At 43.3% G+C, this 18,161-nt stretch overlaps 1 protein-coding gene across 1 annotated transcript in view; it reads left to right on the forward strand.

Annotated features, from left to right (window-relative positions):
• NYAP2 (neuronal tyrosine-phosphorylated phosphoinositide-3-kinase adaptor 2) overlaps positions 1–18,161 on the forward strand; it is a 540,181-nt gene that overhangs the window by 179,655 nt on the left and 342,365 nt on the right. The window contains 1 exon segment of the mRNA XM_029616771.1: positions 4,985–5,292. Coding sequence (XP_029472631.1) covers positions 4,985–5,292 — 308 coding nt within the window.

An 18,161-nucleotide genomic window follows, 5' to 3' on the forward strand; every position in this document is an offset into this window, starting at 1 on the left:
TTCAGACACTGGCTGACTAGGCAAGTTAGTGGATAAACTTATCCAGCTAAATTTGCTGAGAAATTCAGCGATGTTTTCACACCACTGAATATATTTGGCTATATATTTGCTCTTAGTTAATGCTGGTTGAATAATGGTGAAAATCAGCATTTATCTGGCTAACTTAATCAGATAGATGGCTGGGCCTTGGAATGACTGTGTGTTGCCACTAAGCTAGCCAGATAAACCTTTAGCCAGATAAACAGTTAGCCAGCTATTTCTGGGCCAGTCAGCGTGGCAAGATTTTCAAATCCCATCATTTGTCTGGTTAAGACTGAATATGGATCTCTGGATGGGGAAACAAAAATAGATGTTTAGCTCTGATTTTCAGCACTAGACACCTAATTTAGGTATCTAAATAGGCAAATGAATAGCAGCTCTAAATGTGGAACCCTAAGTTTTAGAGTCATAAATGTATGTGAATTTTCAGCTGAAAACGTAGAGGTCAAAATTCAGTTTGTTTGGCTAAGTTCAGAACTTATGTAGATAAAGTGTGGATTTTAAAATTCTTGCCACTCTGAATGGCTCCAATTTATCAATCCAGCTGTTTACCCTGTTAAAAGTTAGCCAGTTAAGGGGGTCATTTATCAAAGTGCTATATGGCGTTTTCGCATGCAAAAACAACCTTTAACGCATGCGAAAATGCCATAATGTTTTGGTATGATGCAAATGATAAAATGTTGGCCAAGTGGGTTCACAGTTTTGCATGGTTTTAACTACACCTTTTTCATTTCTGTAAAGCTGTGGGGAGAGGGAGAGGGAGAAAGAGAGAGAAAGGGAAAAAGAGAGAACCTAGCCATAATATCCTCACACTAGATAGGTATTTATAGCTCTATGGGAGGCCCACCAAGTAACTCGAGGTGAGGTTTAGGTATTAGTGTAGGGGTTAGGGGCCACTTTGACATTCAAAGTGAGACATACGAACAGATCAAGCTAGGTTGAGAGAACATTGCACAAATCTCATCTTTGGGTGAGTTTCCTCACTCCAAAAGTCATCAAATCTTCACAAGAGAGCACTGTTCTGTTCTTACATCTCACTTTGAATGTCAAAGTGGCCCCTAACCCCTACACTAATACCTAAACCTCACCTCGAGTTACTAGGTGGGCCTCCCATAGAGATAACCTATCTAGTGTGAGGGCATTAGGGCTAGGTTCTCTTTTTCTCTCTCCCTCTCTCCCTCCCCCCCGAGGGCCCTGATAGCTTGGCTGTCTCTCCAGGAGCTTAAACATGGTTCCCCCCAATTCTGGCACTTATTGCAATAAATTGCCTATTACCATAAAACACACCCCTTTTCCTATTGCATGTGATATTTAGTGCATTTTGATAAATCCAGGCCTAAGTTGGAGGCAATCGGAAATGTTCTGAGATGGTATTCAAGTAGCTGGATATTCAGAGAACTAGGGTCAGTGTTTCTATTAGGCAAACTAGGAAGTTGCATAGAGCCTCAAAATTTTGGGGACATCAAAATCTCACCAGTTTGTGCTCTAGAGGGATGCTATGGCAGAGCCAATACCACCAAAAAAGGGAGTGCTGTGCTGGAGCCACTGCCGCTAATAGGTGGGAGCTCTGTGCTGCAGCCACTGCTGCCAATATAGAAACATAGAAACATAGAAATGACGGCAGAAGAAGACCAAATGGCCCATCTAGTCTGCCCAGCAAGCTTCACACATTTTTTTCTCTCATACTTATCATTTTCTCTTAACTCTTGGTTCTATTTCCCTTCCACCCCCACCATTAATGTAGAGAGCAGTGATGGAGCTGCATCCAAGTGAAATACCTAGCTTGATTAGTTAGGGGTAGTAGGGGTAGTAACTGCTGCAATAAGCAAGCTACACCCATGTTTATTCCCTTTACCCAGACTATGTCATACAGCCCCTATTGGTTGTTTTTCTTCTCTCCTGCCGTTGAAGCGGAGAGCCATGCTGGTTATGCATTGAAAGTGAAGTATCAGGCCCTTTTGGTTTAGGGTAGTAACCGCCGTAACAAGCCAGCTACTCCCTGCTTTGTGAGTGCGAATCCTTTTTTTTTTTTTTTTTTTTCTATTGAGAAAGTTGAAGCTATTCTGGATATGCGTGAAGCCTCAGCTTTTCTTATTCCCCTGCTGTTGAAGCAGAGAGCTATGCTGGAAATGCTTGATGTATCAGCCTCTCCCATGCCATGAAGCAGAGAGCCATGCTGGATATGCATCGAAAGCGAAGTATCAGGCACATTTGGTTTGGGGTAGTAACCGCCGTAATAAGCCAGCTACTCCCCGCTTTGTGAGTGCGAACCCTCTTTTCTTCTCCCCTGCCGTTGAAGCAGAGAACTATGCTGTATATGCTTGGAAAGTGAAGTATTAGGCTTATTTGGTTTGGGGTAGCAACCGCCGTAACAATCCAGCTACTCCCCTCTTTGTGATAGCAAATCCTTTTTTCCACATTTCCTCTTGCCGTTGAAGCTTAGAGCGATGTTGGAGTCACAGTAAGCATCTGTATGTTTATTTAATAAGGGTATTGTCTCCGGGCAGTAGCCATCGTTCTGGTGAGCCACCCACTCTACATTGGCGGTCTCTTGACTTTATGGATCCACAGTGTTTATCCCACGCCCCTTTGAAGTCCCTCACAGTTCTGGTCTTCACCACTTCCTCCGGAAGGACATTCCAGGCATCCACCACCCTCTCCGTGAAGAAATACTTCCTGACATTGGTTCTGAATCTTCCTCCCTGGAGCTTCAAATCGTGACCCCTGGTTCTGCTGATTTTCTTCCTGCGGAAAAGGTTTGTCGTTGTCTTTGGATCATTAAAACCTTTCAAGTATCTGAAAGTCTGTATCATATCACCTCTGCTCCTCCTCTCCTCCAGGGTGTACATATTTAGATTCTTCAATCTCTCCTCGTACGTTATCCGATGAAGATCCTCCACCTTCCTGGTCGCCCTTCTCTGTACCGCTTCCATCTTGTCTTTGTCTTTTTGAAGATACGGTCTCCAGAACTGAACACAGTACTCCAGGTGAGGCCTCACCAAGGACCTGTACAGGGGAATAATCACTTCCCTTTTCTTACTCGATATTCCTCTCTCTATGCAGCCCAGCATTCTTCTGGCTTTTGCTATCGCCTTGTCGCATTGTTTCGCAGACTTCATATCATTAGATACTATCACCCCAAGGTCCCTCTCCTGCTCCGTGCACATCAGCCTTCCCCCCCCCATCGAATACATTTCATTCGGATTTCCACTCCCCATATGCATGACTTTGCATTTCTTTGCATTGAATCTCAGCTGCCATATCTTCGACCACTCTTCCAGTTTCCTTAGATCCCGTCTCATTCTCTCCACTCCTTCCGGCGTGTCCACTCTGTTGCAGATCTTAGTGTCATCTGCAAAAAGACAAACCTTACCTTCAATCCCGTCCGCAATGTCGCTCACAAAGATATTGAACAGGACCGGTCCCAACACCGATCCTTGCGGTACACCACTTATAACCGCTCTCTCCTCAGAGAAGGTTCCATTTACCATCACACATTGTCTTCTGTCCGTCAACCAATTTGCAATCCAGGTCACCACATCGGCACTCACTCCCAAGCTTCTCGTTTTATTCACCAGTCTCCTGTGCGGAACCGTATCAAAAGCTTTGCTGAAATCCAAGTATATGATATCGAGTGCTCTTCCTTGATCCAATTCCTTGGTTACCCAGTCAAAAAAGTCAATAGGTAAGTTTGGGGAGGGTGCATGATCAAAAATTCACCTAGGGTGCCAAATTCTTTTGCACCGGCCCTGCAGAGAACAATCATAGTTAACTGGATAAGTTTATTCAGCTAACTAGGGATTTATCTGGCTATACTCAGTGGAACATCTAATTACTAGCACCCCACCGAATATATATCTGACACTTAATTCAGCTAACTTTAGCCAAATAAATTGTCTGTTCACTGTGCTGCAGAATATTGACCTCTTAGGCTCCTAAGTTTGACTGAAAATAGGCACCTAACTTAGGGATCTAAATTTAAGGACTCAGCATTTTTTTAATATCAGCCTTAATGTGATCTAGTTTATGTCAAACAAGAAAGTCTGATTGGACTAAACTCATAATACAACAGTAAAGGGCCAATGTACTTAAGAGTTTTAATGCTTTTGCAAGTGTTAACATGTTAAACAGTATTGTAAGTAGTTAACATATGATGAAAGCACTATTAGCGTGTGCAAGCTAATTTGCATGTACTAGCACATAGCATGCATAAACCAGCTTGTAATAGTGTTACCAGGGAACCTATGCTAATGAGGTAATGAGATGCAAAACTAGGCAAACAAGCTCATTGCTTATTACCATAGTGAAAATGTACATGTACTAACTACTTTGCAGATGCATTAATTCAAAAAATGTAACTACACCTCCAGAAGGTCTAGCTTAGTTTTTGCAAATCTATCCATATATACATGTATACTTTGATGTCTGTCTTATTGCATCTTGTAAATTTTAACAGTTAATACAGATGACAAACACCACATTTATGTATGCTAATGGGCAATTATAGCATATTTCAATACATCACCAGATTATGCTAAAATGTTTTTCACATTTTGTGACTAATGGGGAAAAACTTTTAGTGAATCTGATCCTTAATTGTACTAGTACAACAGGTCGAGCAACCACTCAAAACTATTAGGCTGTGCTGCCTGTAATGCTTCTGTGATGTTTATGAAGGATTATTTTCTATACCGATTGAGATGCTGTTTTCAGTCATGACTAGTAGTTTACTAGTATTCTGTAGTGTTCACAACTAGTAAAGTACATCTTGCTGCACACAAAGTTATGTAGCTTTGTCTTGCTATATAATGTAAATTAAATATAGGTTCACAAGACAAGTACAGTGTAAATGCATTGAAATCTTTTGCTGAAGTTAAGTTTTGCAACATTGCTCCTCTACCTTTACCTTAGTCAATCATTAACTTTTTCCTTCTCTTCTTTGCAGCATAGGTGGAGAGGTAGTGAGAGGAAATGAAGGAGGCTATGTGGGCAAGCATTTCCGCATGGGATTTATGACAATGCCTGCTCCTCAGGACAGACTGCCACACCTTTGCTCCAGTGGGTTTTCTGTGAGGTCCCAGTCTCTCCATTCTGTGGGGGGCATGGATGACGACGACGGCAGCAGCAGCTGCACTCGCAAACAACCACCACCGAAGCCTAAGAGAGACCCTAACACAAAACTGAGCATTTCATCTGAAACTGTCAATGCCGGCACACTTGGCAAGAGTGGGAAGCTCCCAGACAGGAATGACGGTAAATTATACCATTCTGGTTTGAAGCAGGGCTCCATGGTATGAAAGGTACAAGTATTACCAAATCAGATTTGATTTGGTTTGGTTTGCTTTCAGATTGTCAGGAAAAGTAAAGCTAAGCCAGAATTTCTTAGATACACTGGTCTATGAGAATAAACTCATATATGACCCACTCAGGAGAAACCTAGGCTTGCCCTATGAGCACTAAGGCATAAAGGACTGTTATTCTCCTGTCCATGGGGCTAGTGGAGCTTGTGCCCCCAGCCATTAAGATGACGAGAGAGTGAACCCCCTCCCTGTTTGCCAAAGGCTAGTAATGGAGGTTTCACTCTTGGAAAAGTTTTCCTCTTACGTTCTTGGTGAACAAGGAGGCCTGAATTGCCTGGGTAGTCATCCTGGGGAAGAAAAAGAGGACTAAATTAAAGGGTATGGGAAGAAAAATATAATTTTCAGATAGTAGGGGGACAAATAAGCAAGAGCCTAAAACTGTAACAATATTCAGTACATTATGAAACAAAGATTGAGTAATAGAATAGTACAACTGTTTCAAATAGCCAATGTTGGATAGAAAACCTTGAAAGCCAAAAGTAAATTAAAAATTAAGGATGTGCATAGAAAATCTTTTTGTTATTCATGTCATTCAATCATTCATTTTCATGAAAGTCAAAAGGGGAAGCAATGCATTCTGTTTTGGGCTTTAATATTGGGGTTTTCTGTCCAGGTTTAGTGAAACTTGCAACCAGGCATGAGCATCAGAGGGACAAGCATTCCAAGACACCAAGAGTGTGGCAACGTGGCACCAAGAGTGGCATGAAGAGCCCAATACACTGTGACAGGGACAAAGCAATCCAGTAGAAAAAGGAACATCCCAAGGCTCTGTTAGAGAGGCAAAACAGCACCAAACGTAGCAAGAACACCTCAAGGCTCCAAAAGAGGGGTACAGGGCACTAATAACAGGGGAACGAACAGCCCAAGGCACAAAAGAAGAGCAAAGCAACACCAACAGTGGCATGAACACCCCAAAGCATCATAAGATGGGTAAAACAGCATTCAAAGTGACAAAAATACCTAAAAGCACTGATAGAGGATGAAAGCAGCACAAAGAGTGGCATGAGCACCCTAAGGCATGAAAAGAGGGACAAAGAGCACCAGCAGAGCATGAACATACCAAGATAGAGCAAGCACAGTGACGTGTACACCCCAAGGCACCATGGGAGGGACAAAGGGCACCAACAACAGTCATATTAACACTCCACAGCACCAAGAGTCAGGCAATGAGCACCAAGAGCAGTGATATGAACAACTCAAATCACCAAAAGAGGAGCAAAGCAGCAAGGCAACAAAAGGGGAGCAAAGAACACCAACAACAGAGGCATGAACAGCCTAAAATATAAAAAAAAGAGCAAAGCAAACAATTGTATAAACATCCCAAGACACCAAAAAGAGGGATAATGGCACCAATACTTGCATAAAGACTGCAAAGTACTACTGTGAAAGGGGAAAAGCATCACAAACAGTGACAAGAAGTCAGAGAAAACTCTGGAGATGATCCACAGCAGTCCTGATATGCAGATTGGTCCTTAGACCTGGGTATAAGGCAAAAGATAATGAATTTGCTATCCCTGTGCAGGGCGAAGGCAGAGGAAATCTCTGGAGGAAGAGCCATAGTGAACCTGGAGTGCTAATCAGTCCTCAGTCCTGAATACAGAGCAGCAGACCAATTAAGCCACCTAGAAGCCAGAAAATGGTGAACTTAGTATCCCTGGGTAGATCGCTGCAAGAGGGCCGTAGTAGTCCTGATGTAGTTTCTCAATAGCATCAATAGGGCAAGGGGGTGGAGGTCAGGTTTGGAGATGGACTTCCCCTTTGCTGTGCATATGCTGAGGTAAAAACACCCCAATGCAACAAGACATCCATTGTCAATTCCACTCTCATCTGGTGGGGGAGGAAATGTGGTATACAGAAAACTGAGTCCTCAATGCCACTCTTTCAGACTGAGACTCAGATTTTGGATTATACTAGTCCACTGGTAGCCCATAGCTCACTGGAATCAAGTATTCTCTTAGTTGGTGTTCTTGGGAATACAGCCTGAACTAGGTATTATAATCCACTGAAGGCTAAATACTAGGGATGTGAATCGTTTTTCAACGATTAAAATTATCGTCCGATAATGTTAATATCGTCTTAAATCGTTATAGAACACGATACAATAGAAATTCTAACGATTTATCGTTAAAAAATCGTTAAATCGTGTTAGTGCGCACTAAATCGAGTTAGTGCGCACTAACTCCCCATTAGTGCGCACTAACTCGATTTAGTGCGCACTAACTGAAAATGATACAAATAAACACTTTCCAGGTCACTGAAGGTCAGTTAGGAATGAATATGTGTTCCTATTGGCTGGCTGCCCTCTTATCTATTGATGTTACCAAGGTTACCACTGAGGTGATGGTTGGGGGGATGGGAAATGGAACTGGAAACTAACGAACACCAACAGAAAATGAAACAAAGTGTTCACACTTCCCAGGTCAGTAAAGGTCACTTAGGAATGAATATGTATGTATGTATTCCTATTGGCTGGCTGTGCTCTTATCTATTGATGTTACCAAGGCTAACACTGAGGTAATGGTTGGGGGGATGTGAAATGGAAACAGTTGGAAGCTTGACAAAAAAGTAATGTAATGATCAGCACTCACGTGACTAGAACTTGTTTGTTTATTATTTTTGTTAGCAGGCACCTGAAATGCTAGTGCATGTTGAATTTGCCAATCACTGTGCATTTTAGAAAGGTGGTCCTGGCTGGAACTGTACACAGTTCAAATATATGTAATTGATTGTTGGTAAGTGTATTTTTTAAGTAGCCACACTGGCACAAGTATGTTTACTTTTCCTCCTACTTAACTCACTAGCTCAGCTTTGTAAGAAGGGCTTCTCTGCTTGTGTGTTGTTTTTGTTTGGTGTGAGGAGAGCAGAAACATCAGATCTTTATTCAATCTACTACAGTCATCTCTTACAGTGCCCTATCCCTATTAATACCAGGAGTGTTGTGATCTTCCTGCACACAGTGCCCTAACCCTGATACCAGTCTGAGACAGCTCCCTCCCTGCATTACTAGTGAGAGGCTGGCTTCACAGACAGGGGGGAGCTGCCTGACCCTCACTCCTGACTTCCCCCATGTCCCAGCTAGTGAATGGTGTGTGGGTGAGGGGGGGGGGGAGGAGGATGGTGAAGTCTGAGACAGCTCCCTCCCTGCATTACTAGTGAGAGGCTGGCTTCACAGACAGGGGGGAGCTGCCTGACCCTCACTCCTGACTTCCCCCATGTCCCAGCTAGTGAATGGTGTGTGGGTGAGGGGGGGGGGGAGGATGGTGAAGTCTGAGACAGCTCCCTCCCTGCATTACTAGTGAGAGGCTGGCTTCACAGACAGGGGGGAGCTGCCTGACCCTCACTCCTGACTTCCCCCATGTCCCAGCTAGTGAATGGTGTGTGGGTGAGGGGGGGGGGGGAGGATGGTGAAGTCTGAGACAGCTCCCTCCCTGCATTACTAGTGAGAGGCTGGCTTCACAGACAGGGGGGAGCTGCCTGACCCTCACTCAAGCAGAGAAGCCCTTCTTACAAAGCTGAGCTAGTGAGTTAAGTAGGAGGAAAAGTAAACATACTTGTGCCAGTGTGGCTACTTAAAAAATACACTTACCAACAATCAATTACATATATTTGAACTGTGTACAGTTCCAGCCAGGACCACCTTTCTAAAATGCACAGTGATTGGCAAATTCAACATGCACGTGTCTGCTAACAAAAATAATAAACAAAGAAGTTCTAGTCACGTGAGTGCTGATCATCACATGTCAAGCTTCCAACTGTTTCCATTTCACATCCCCCCAACCATTACCTCAGTGGTAACCTTGGTAACATCAATAGATAAGAGCACAGCCAGCCAATAGGAATACATATTCATTCCTAAGTGACCTTTACTGACCTGGGAAGTGTGAACACTTTGTTTCATTTTCTGTTGGTGTTCATGAGTTTCCAGTTCCATTTCCCATCCCCCCAACCATCACCTCAGTGGTAACCTTGGTAACATCAATAGATAAGAGGGCTGCCAGCCAATAGGAACACATATTCATTCCTAACTGACCTTCAGTGACCTGGAAAGTGTCTATTTGTATCATTTTGAGTTAGTGCGCACTAACTCGAGTTAGTGCGCACTAATCGGAAAAACGATTTTTAACGATTTTTCAACGAAATAATCATGCCAAACACGATTTTCTTCTCCTGCCACACGATTTCTATCGTTAAGACGATATGGAAAACGATTCACATCTCTACTAAATACCAAGTGAGATCAATAATCAGTATGCACTAGAGATGTGATTCAGCCGAACCTTTTGGTTTGGCCTTCATTATCGGCCCACCGCAGGAAATTTTGTTTTCCCACGGTTTGGGCCAATTTTAATTCAGCTGCCCCCAAAACAATATCTGAAACCCACCCAGACCCTTCCAATTTAATAAATTAGAATGGGGTTGTAAAAAAAAAACAAAAAAACCCAACCCAAACCCACTCCAACCCTTCAAATTTAATTAATTGCAACCCTCCCACCCTCCCAACTTCCCAAAACTTGCTGAAATTCCCTGGTGGTTCAGCGGGGGTCCCAAGAGCAATCTCACACTCTCAGACAGTCACCTGCCACTAATCAAAATGGTGCCAATGGCCCTTTGCCCTTACCATGTGACAGGGGCTATCGGTGCCATTGGCTGGCCTCTGTCACATGGTAGGAGCAATGGACAGTTGGTGCCATCTTAGAAAATGGCGCCGGCCTATATACAACACCTTGCACTTGTCCACATGTTTGTGGCATGTATAACCAAAGCTGACACCCAAATCACTGAGTAAAAGCCAGATCAGTTGGAGGGGAGGCAACATCACTGCAATGCACCAGAGGAGGGCAAAGCAGAAGGGGCACAGGTGTTAATATCCCAGACCATAGATGAAGATCAAGGCAGCAAGAAAAGTGGCATCAATACCTCAAGGCATCAAAAGAGGGACAAAGTGGTACCAGCAGTGGCAAAAACAAGATATCATGAGTAGTGATGAACATTCATAAAGCATGACAAGAATAATAGTCAATAATTACCTTAATGGAATTTATAATGAAAGTTGAAGAGAGCAGAAGCAAAGGCAAAATACCCTGAGGCACCAAAAGAGGAGCAAGCAGCAGGAGCATTGTTATTAAAACTCCAAACCATAAGAACAGAGAAGATAGCAAGAAGAGTGGCATCAGCACCCTAAGGCTTAGAGTAAGTTGTAAGGCATTAAGAGACATGAACCACCAACGCCCCATGGCATGGCACAGAATGAAGAACAAGGCAGGATGCACAGTGGCATCAGCACCCCCAGACTTTGAGTGTGGGTTAAGAGAGGAGGAACAAAGCCCTAAAGCACCAGAAGAGGGACAGAGGACACCAACATTAGCATTAACTCTCCATAACACTGAGAGAGGGGCAGAGTAGCAGAAAAAAATGGCATAATCACTCCAAGACACCATGAGAGGGGCAGAAGCAGGCTGGGTAGTAACAGTGGCAAAACGGAAAGAAAATGTTTTTTTTTTTCTTTTCATTTTTCATTTTTCCATTTTTTTATTTTTGGTGTCAGAACACCCCAGTATAATAACAGAAATGCAGGACAGGAGGAGCAGGCTGGGCAGCATTAATGGCAGAACCACAGAGCGAGGCACTGAACCAGGAGAATAGGAGGATCAGATTAGGCAGAAACAGGGGCAGAACAACAAAGCGGAGCTCTGAACCAGGAGAGAGGCAGGCTCTGAAGTGTGAGCAGGGCAGAAGCAGCAGGAGCAGGTCAGGCAGGACAGCGGTACAACAGAAACATGGCAAGGCCCTAAACCAGGAGAGAGGGATGGCTAAGGAGAGCTGGACAGCAGGAGTGACAACTGTCAATAATGGAGCAAGGCACTAAGGTCAAAAGTGCAAGTACTGGCTCACTGTAGCTATGCATGCATTCCTCCTACCACTGCCATAGAAAAACTTAGCAAAGGGAGATTTAATTTAAGAAAGAACAACTTTTCCCACCAACTCTATTGCCAGCCATGAATGATATGGACTCACAATGTCCCTTGCCATGGAGAATACCTGTTCATTAGGTACTGCTGGTCTGAAGGAAAGAAAGGAATTACTGGGCCACCTTGGCCAGCTCTAGGCAGATCATGGTCTTGAGTATCTAGTTTGCTAATGGGTGTGTGCTCATGTGCTTGATGAGTTCTGCGAGAAAGTACATGGCTAAAATTTCTGCAGAGGATTTCTGTGCTGGAGGGCAGGAGAATGATGGTCTCTGCTTCTAATTGCTATAGTAGGGGTGGGTAATTCCAATCCTTAAGGGCCACCAACCTGTTAGGTTTTCAGGAGATTCTTAATGAATATGCATGAGATGGATTTGCATGTACACTGCCTCAATTGTATACAAATGTGTACCATATATGTTCATTAGGGATGTCCTGAAAACCTGACCAGTCGGTAACCCTTGAGGACTGGAATTGCCCATCCTTGTGCAATAACTATGTATGTCAGGAGAGCCAGTTCTTTGGTGGCCATGGGCTGGGGGTAGGGAGGATGATAAAGATAGTAGGTGATATCAAGCTGCTCATGTTGACAGTATTGTGTGAGGTGTCCACTGTTTCCTGCATTGCATCCTCATAGCCCCTCTTTCTCTGGTTCACCATTCCCATATCCTAGCTACCCGCATCTCTTTCAAAGTAATTAGAATGTTAGACCAGAGGGAGACACTCCCTTTTACACTAGGTCACACAAAATTATTAGCATATAAGATCCTGGTGGGTGAGGGGCTTGAACCTATTTTCCAGTTGTAAGGTAGTGCATGAGAAGTAATACCACTGATTTCAGTTCTTGCTGGCAACCCTTTAACTTCTCTTCCAGTATACTGACTGTAGGGATCATCTTGCTGAGGGTGGCTCTTGTGGAACTCAGAACTTCTGTGGCATCTTTGAAGGGCTACAGGACTTGTAAAATTTGTGCAATGTGTAACCAATCCTAATGCCCCAGTGGGAAATCCACATTTATCTTGATTTCCAGAGACAACTCATAAAGGGCTGTCTATTGTTCATCAGATAGGTGGAATTTCTCTTGGAGCCCACATCATGAAGAAGCCTGTGCAGAGGTGTCTTCACTGCTTCCTGTTTCTCATGGAGCTGCTGCTCACCCTTCATACTCCAGAGAAAATGCCTGACTAGTTTCCTGCAATTCTCTATCAGATCCTTCAGAAGGCAGCTGCCATAGTCTTTAGTTACAAGCCGCTGGCATTCCTTACTGCCAGATGCAGTAAGTGTGTAAAGCATCAAATCCTATGATAGCCCCCATCTTTTCTCACTGCCGCTGAAGCAGATAGTAATGATGGAGTTGCATTAACAGTACCAAGACTTATTTGCTAAGTGTAGCAACTGCCACACCAGCAAGTTAACCCCACTTACCCCCATGCACTCTTTTCTATTTCCAACCTCTAGCCTTTAGGCATCCACAGTATTTATCCCATGTCCCTTGAATTCCTTGACTGTTTTCATCTTCATCACCTCTTCCAGAAGGGCATTCCAGATATTCATAACCCTCTCCATGAAGAAATATTTCCTGACATTGGTTCTGAGTCATCCTCCCTGGAGTTTTGTTTAATGGATCCTAGTTCTATTGATTTTTTTTCCAATGGAAAAGGTTTGATGATTGTGCATTGTTAAAACCTTTCAGACATCTGAAGGTCTGTATCATATCTCTCCTGCACCTCCTTTCTTCCGAGGTGTACATATTCTTATCCTTCAGCCTCTCCTCGTAAGACTTCCAATGCTGATCCCTCACCATTATGGTCACTCTTCTTTGGACTGTCTCTATCCTGACTTTATCCTTTTTGAGATACGGGCACCAGTATTGAATGCAGTGCTCCAGGTGAGGCCTCACCAAGGACCTGTACAAGGGCAATATATCACCTCTTTTTTCTTACTGATTATTCCTCTTGCTATGCAGCCCAGAATTCTTCTGGCTTTAGCTATCGCCTTGAAACATTGTTTTGCCATATTCAGATCATCAGACACTATCACACCAAGGTCCATCTCCCAGTCCCTGCGCATTGGTCTTTCACCGCCCGTCACATACAGCTCTTTTGATTGCCGCACCCCAGATGCATTTCTCTGCACTTATTGGCATTGAATCAACTGCCAAATCTTTGACCACTCTTCAAGTTTTTTTAAATCATTTCTCATTCTCTCTACTCCTTCTACTCTTTTTCAGATCTTAGTGTCATCCATAAATAGACAAAATGTATCATCTATCTCTTCCACCAGGTTGCTCACAAAGATATTGAACAGAATAAGTCTCAAAACCAATCCCTGTGGCACTCTCTACTTAACAACGTTCTTTAATCAGAGTAGTTTACATTTACCATTACATGCTGTCTCCTGTCAGTCAATTTGCATTCCACGCTACTACCTTGGCACCCACTTCCAAGCTTCTCATTAGGTTCATGAGTCTTCCATGTGGGACTGCATCAAAAGCTTTGCTAAAATCCAAGTAAATCACATCAAGTGCTCTTCCTTGATCCAATTCTCTAGTCACACAATCAAAAAAATCAATAAGATTTGTCTGACAGGACCTTCCCTTGAAGAATCCATGCTGCATTGGGTCGAGCAACCAATTGGATTGTAGATAGTTCACTATCCTTTCCTTCAGTAGATTCTCCATTAATTTTCCCACCAGCAAGGTAAGGCTAACCAGCCTGTAGTTTCCAGCCTCCTCTCTCTCCCACTCTTGTGAAGCAAGAGTGGGAGAAGAGAGGAGGCTCTTCTCCAATCTTGTGGCACCATTCCTTTTTTCAGGGATCTATGGAACAGATCCTTCAGCAGTCCTGCCAGCACATCTCTGAGCTCCCTCAGTATCCTGGGATGTACCTCAACTGGCCTCATCACCTTGTCCACTTTCAGTATTCCTAGCTCTTCCCATACATTCTCTTCTGTAAACAGAGTTTTGTCTACTCCACCCCCATTCACAGTCTTGTTAACTAGTGATGGTCCTTCTCCAGGGTCTTCTTTAGTAAACAACAAACTGACATATTTGTTTAATATTTCATCCATTTCTTCGTCTCTCTTCATACCTTGATATTTGTCACCTTTCATTTTCACTATACCACTTTGGACCTTTCTCCTTTCTCTGATATATCTGAAAAATGTTTTGTAGCTTCACTTTACCTCTTTGGAAATCCTTTCTTCTACTTGACAATTTCTTTCTTGATTTCTTTCTTCATCTCACCAGATATTTTTCCCTGTGTTCCTCTTTTTGGGATCCTTTATAGTTCTTGAACGCTGTTCTTTTTGCTTTTATTTTGTCAGCCACTTTCTTTGAGAACCAGATTGATTTCTTATTTCTCTTACTTTTGTTTACTTTTCTAAAATATAGATTTGTTGCCTTTGTAATTTCCTCTTTTAGTTTGGCCCACTGTTGTTCCACCTCTCTCATTGTCTGCCAGTCTTTTAGTTCTACCTCCAGGTACGATACCATTTCGACAAAGTCTGTATTTTTGAAATTTGTGTGACTTCTCTGTATCCTATTTGCGATATCAAACCATACTGTTTGATGATCACTGGTTCTGAGGTGGGCACCCATTATTGACATTAACCCCATTAGTGAGCATTAGGTCGAGTATAACTCCCTTCTTTGTGGGATCCATTACCATTTGTTTGAACAGAGCCTCTTGCAGGGCATCCACTATCTCTCTACTTCTCATAGATTCTGCAGAAGGGATTCTCCAGTCTATGTCCAGCAGATTAAAATCTCCAACAATCAACACTTCTTTCTTCTTTCCCACCTTTTAGATGTCTTTGACCAGATATCTGTCTAGTTCTTCCATTTAAGTTGGAGGCCTGTAAACCACTCCAGCAAAAATTGATGCACCATCATTCCTTGCAGTTCTGTTGCTTGGATATTGTTTTTGATATAAAGAGCTACTCCTTTCCCTTTTCTGTCCTCTCTGTCCTTCCTTATCAAGTTATAGCCCAGTATGGCCATATCCCAATCATGAGAATCTGTGAACCATGTCTCCTTAACTGCAACAATGTCCAAGTCTGCCTCTACCATTAGAGCTACAGGTCTGGGATATTAATTCCCAAACAGTGAGCATTTGTAGTCATAGCTTTCCAATTTTTCTCCCTTGATTTTTTGCACTTCCTAGATACCTTTTCTGCTTTTTTGAACTGATTGATTTTGTTATTTTTTTCCTCCCACTTCCTGTGTTACTTAGGGGTGACCTGTCAATTTCATTGGCTATCTCCTGCTACTCCCATTCTTTAGTTTAAATGTCTGATAATATATGATATGAATTTCTCTTAGCATCCTCCTTCTTGCTACAGACAAATGTAAGCCATCCTTACCATAGAACCTTTTATGTTACGGCTATGGCTGCTGTGCAACCGCCTCACCATCAGGGGTCCTTCTAGAGCAGGCTCTCCTGACGGGCCCAGTCCATCTTCCTTGTTCACTCTATGTTCTGGACTTCCCTTTATAACCCTGTCTGGCAGTTCCCTCGGTGCTTCGGCATCAAGCTCGCCTGGGCTCCCTGCTCTAGCCTTCCTTGCTTTGCTGTGCGTGTGGTCTTTGGACCCTGCTTTGCCTTGTCTTGCGCTGTGTGTGGCCTTCGGGCCTTCTACCCTGCTTTGCCTTGCCTTGCGCTGTGTGTGGCCTTCGGGCCTTCTACCCTGCTTTGCCTTGTCTTGCGCTGTGTGTGGCCTTTGGGCCTTCTACCCTGCTTTGGCTTACCTTGCGCTGTGTGTGGCCTTCGGGCCTTCTACCCTGCTTTGCCTTGTCTTGCGCTGTGTGTGGCCTTCGGGCCTTCTACCCTGCTTTGCCTTGCCTTGCGCTGTGTGTGGTCTTCGGGCCCTCTGCTCTGCTGTGTGTGTGGCCTTCGGGCTCTCTGCCTTGCCGTGTCCGTGTGTGGCCTTCGGGCCCTCTGCCCTGCCGTGTGTGTGTGGCCTTCGGGCTCTCTGCTTTGCCGTGCGTGTGTGAGTGGCCTTCGGGCTCTCTGCCTTACTATTAGGTACTTTGACCCAACCTGAACTCTGACACTGTTGCCTGCCACCTGCCCTGACCCAGCCTGGACTCTGACACTGTTGCCTGCCGCCTGCCCTGACCCAGCCTGGACTCTGACACTGTTGCCTGCCGCCTGCCCTGACCCAGCCTGGAATTTGACACTGCTTCCAGCCTTACTCTGCTTCACTGTCACCATCATCAGAGACTTTCCAGCCATCCCTATCTCTCTCTACCTGGAGTCGCTCCAGAAGGTGGTGTTCACAACACCAGAACACAGCCCGAGCGTAACATTTTACTGCTCCAGATACGACCCCAGCCTCCATTTATCCAAAACTACTTTCTGTACAACAGGTTTTGAGTCAGGAATTGAAATTATCTATATGGCATAGCTTCTCATTTTGCTTTCCATTAACAGATAATACTTCTGAAAAGGCAATAGTCTTTGCAGTGTGTCTTATCATCTTTCACAGATTTTAGAAATCTTTTTGTATTTCATGGATTCCATTTCTATTGAGGTCATTGATCTCCAGACGGATGATAAGACTGATATCAAAGTTCCTACTTTTTTCTTCAATGACTTGGACTATCTGGTTTGCATTTCTAATAGCTGAGGATCCTGGAAGGCTTTTAACTGTTGTGTCACCATCAAAATGTGCTCCCAAACTGGTTCCTCTAATGACCCAGCAGAAGCAGCTTTATTTTATGACATTTAATTCTGTTGAAGGGCTTTTGGGTGCTTTGGGTGACTTCACGTTTAAAAATCACTTCAAAATCTATTGCTGAGGTTTCTTCATTCTTCAGTGCAGGAAAAACATTTTGAGGGGTAATAGTGGGGAGAGTGGGTGTCTCTTCATCACAGGCCTTATTCTGCCAGAGTCCACTGTTATCCAATTGTTCCTGGGTTTTTTTAATTCTGGATGTATGACATCCCTGTGGGAGTGGGGGTTGATGCACGGATGCTGTAAAGTTGGAGAAGGTGGGTGCCTGTTTGTCACATATCTTGTTCTACCAGAGCCCACTGTAAACCATTTTTTCCTGGGTTTCTGAAACCTCTGTGGAAGATGGGTGAGAAATACTGGATGGTTAATTAATTAATTTGTTTATTTGTGTGTTTTATATACCATCATTCCATGTGAGAATCACAAGATCACAAAGGTGTACAGGTTTAACACTCACAGACAAATGGTGAGTTACAAAGGCAGGCATACATACAGGTAAACATTCAAGGTAAACATTCCAAATTTAAGGGTGTACTTCAAAGACAGACATATAGGATGCATTTGTAATCGTTATTGGGAGGGGGGGGGATGAGAGAATGGGTTAATATGCAGGACATAGTTGGTTATCTGAGTGAGTGGGAATTAATTATATCGCTCAGAGAGTAGGCATTATCGAATAGCCAAGTTTTCAGTTCTTTCAAGGAAGAGGAGGTTAATTGAAACCTGGACAATTCCTCCCTTAGATGAATCAGCTCCATTTTAATTGCAGACAGCTGAAGGTAAAAGGGACAACCTTTGATTCTCCAAATGATAGGCCTTGGGACATAAGCATCACAATTGTTTCATTGAATGAAAGACATTTTGTTAAATTATCATTAATTCCTTAAAATCATATAGATAAGGTAAGGTAAAAGTTAGGCTCTTGCACATATTTTTAATAGGTATTTGAAATAAAAACTAAAAGTATTAGTATTAGCTAGTAAAGATTAATAGGTAGAATATGAAAACAATGTTTACAAGCAATATGATAGTTTACGTTACTATTATCTAAGCTTTAAGA

Source organism: Rhinatrema bivittatum, chromosome 9 (genome assembly GCF_901001135.1).
Source record: "Rhinatrema bivittatum chromosome 9, aRhiBiv1.1, whole genome shotgun sequence".
In the NCBI taxonomy this organism is placed as follows: domain Eukaryota; kingdom Metazoa; phylum Chordata; class Amphibia; order Gymnophiona; family Rhinatrematidae; genus Rhinatrema; species Rhinatrema bivittatum.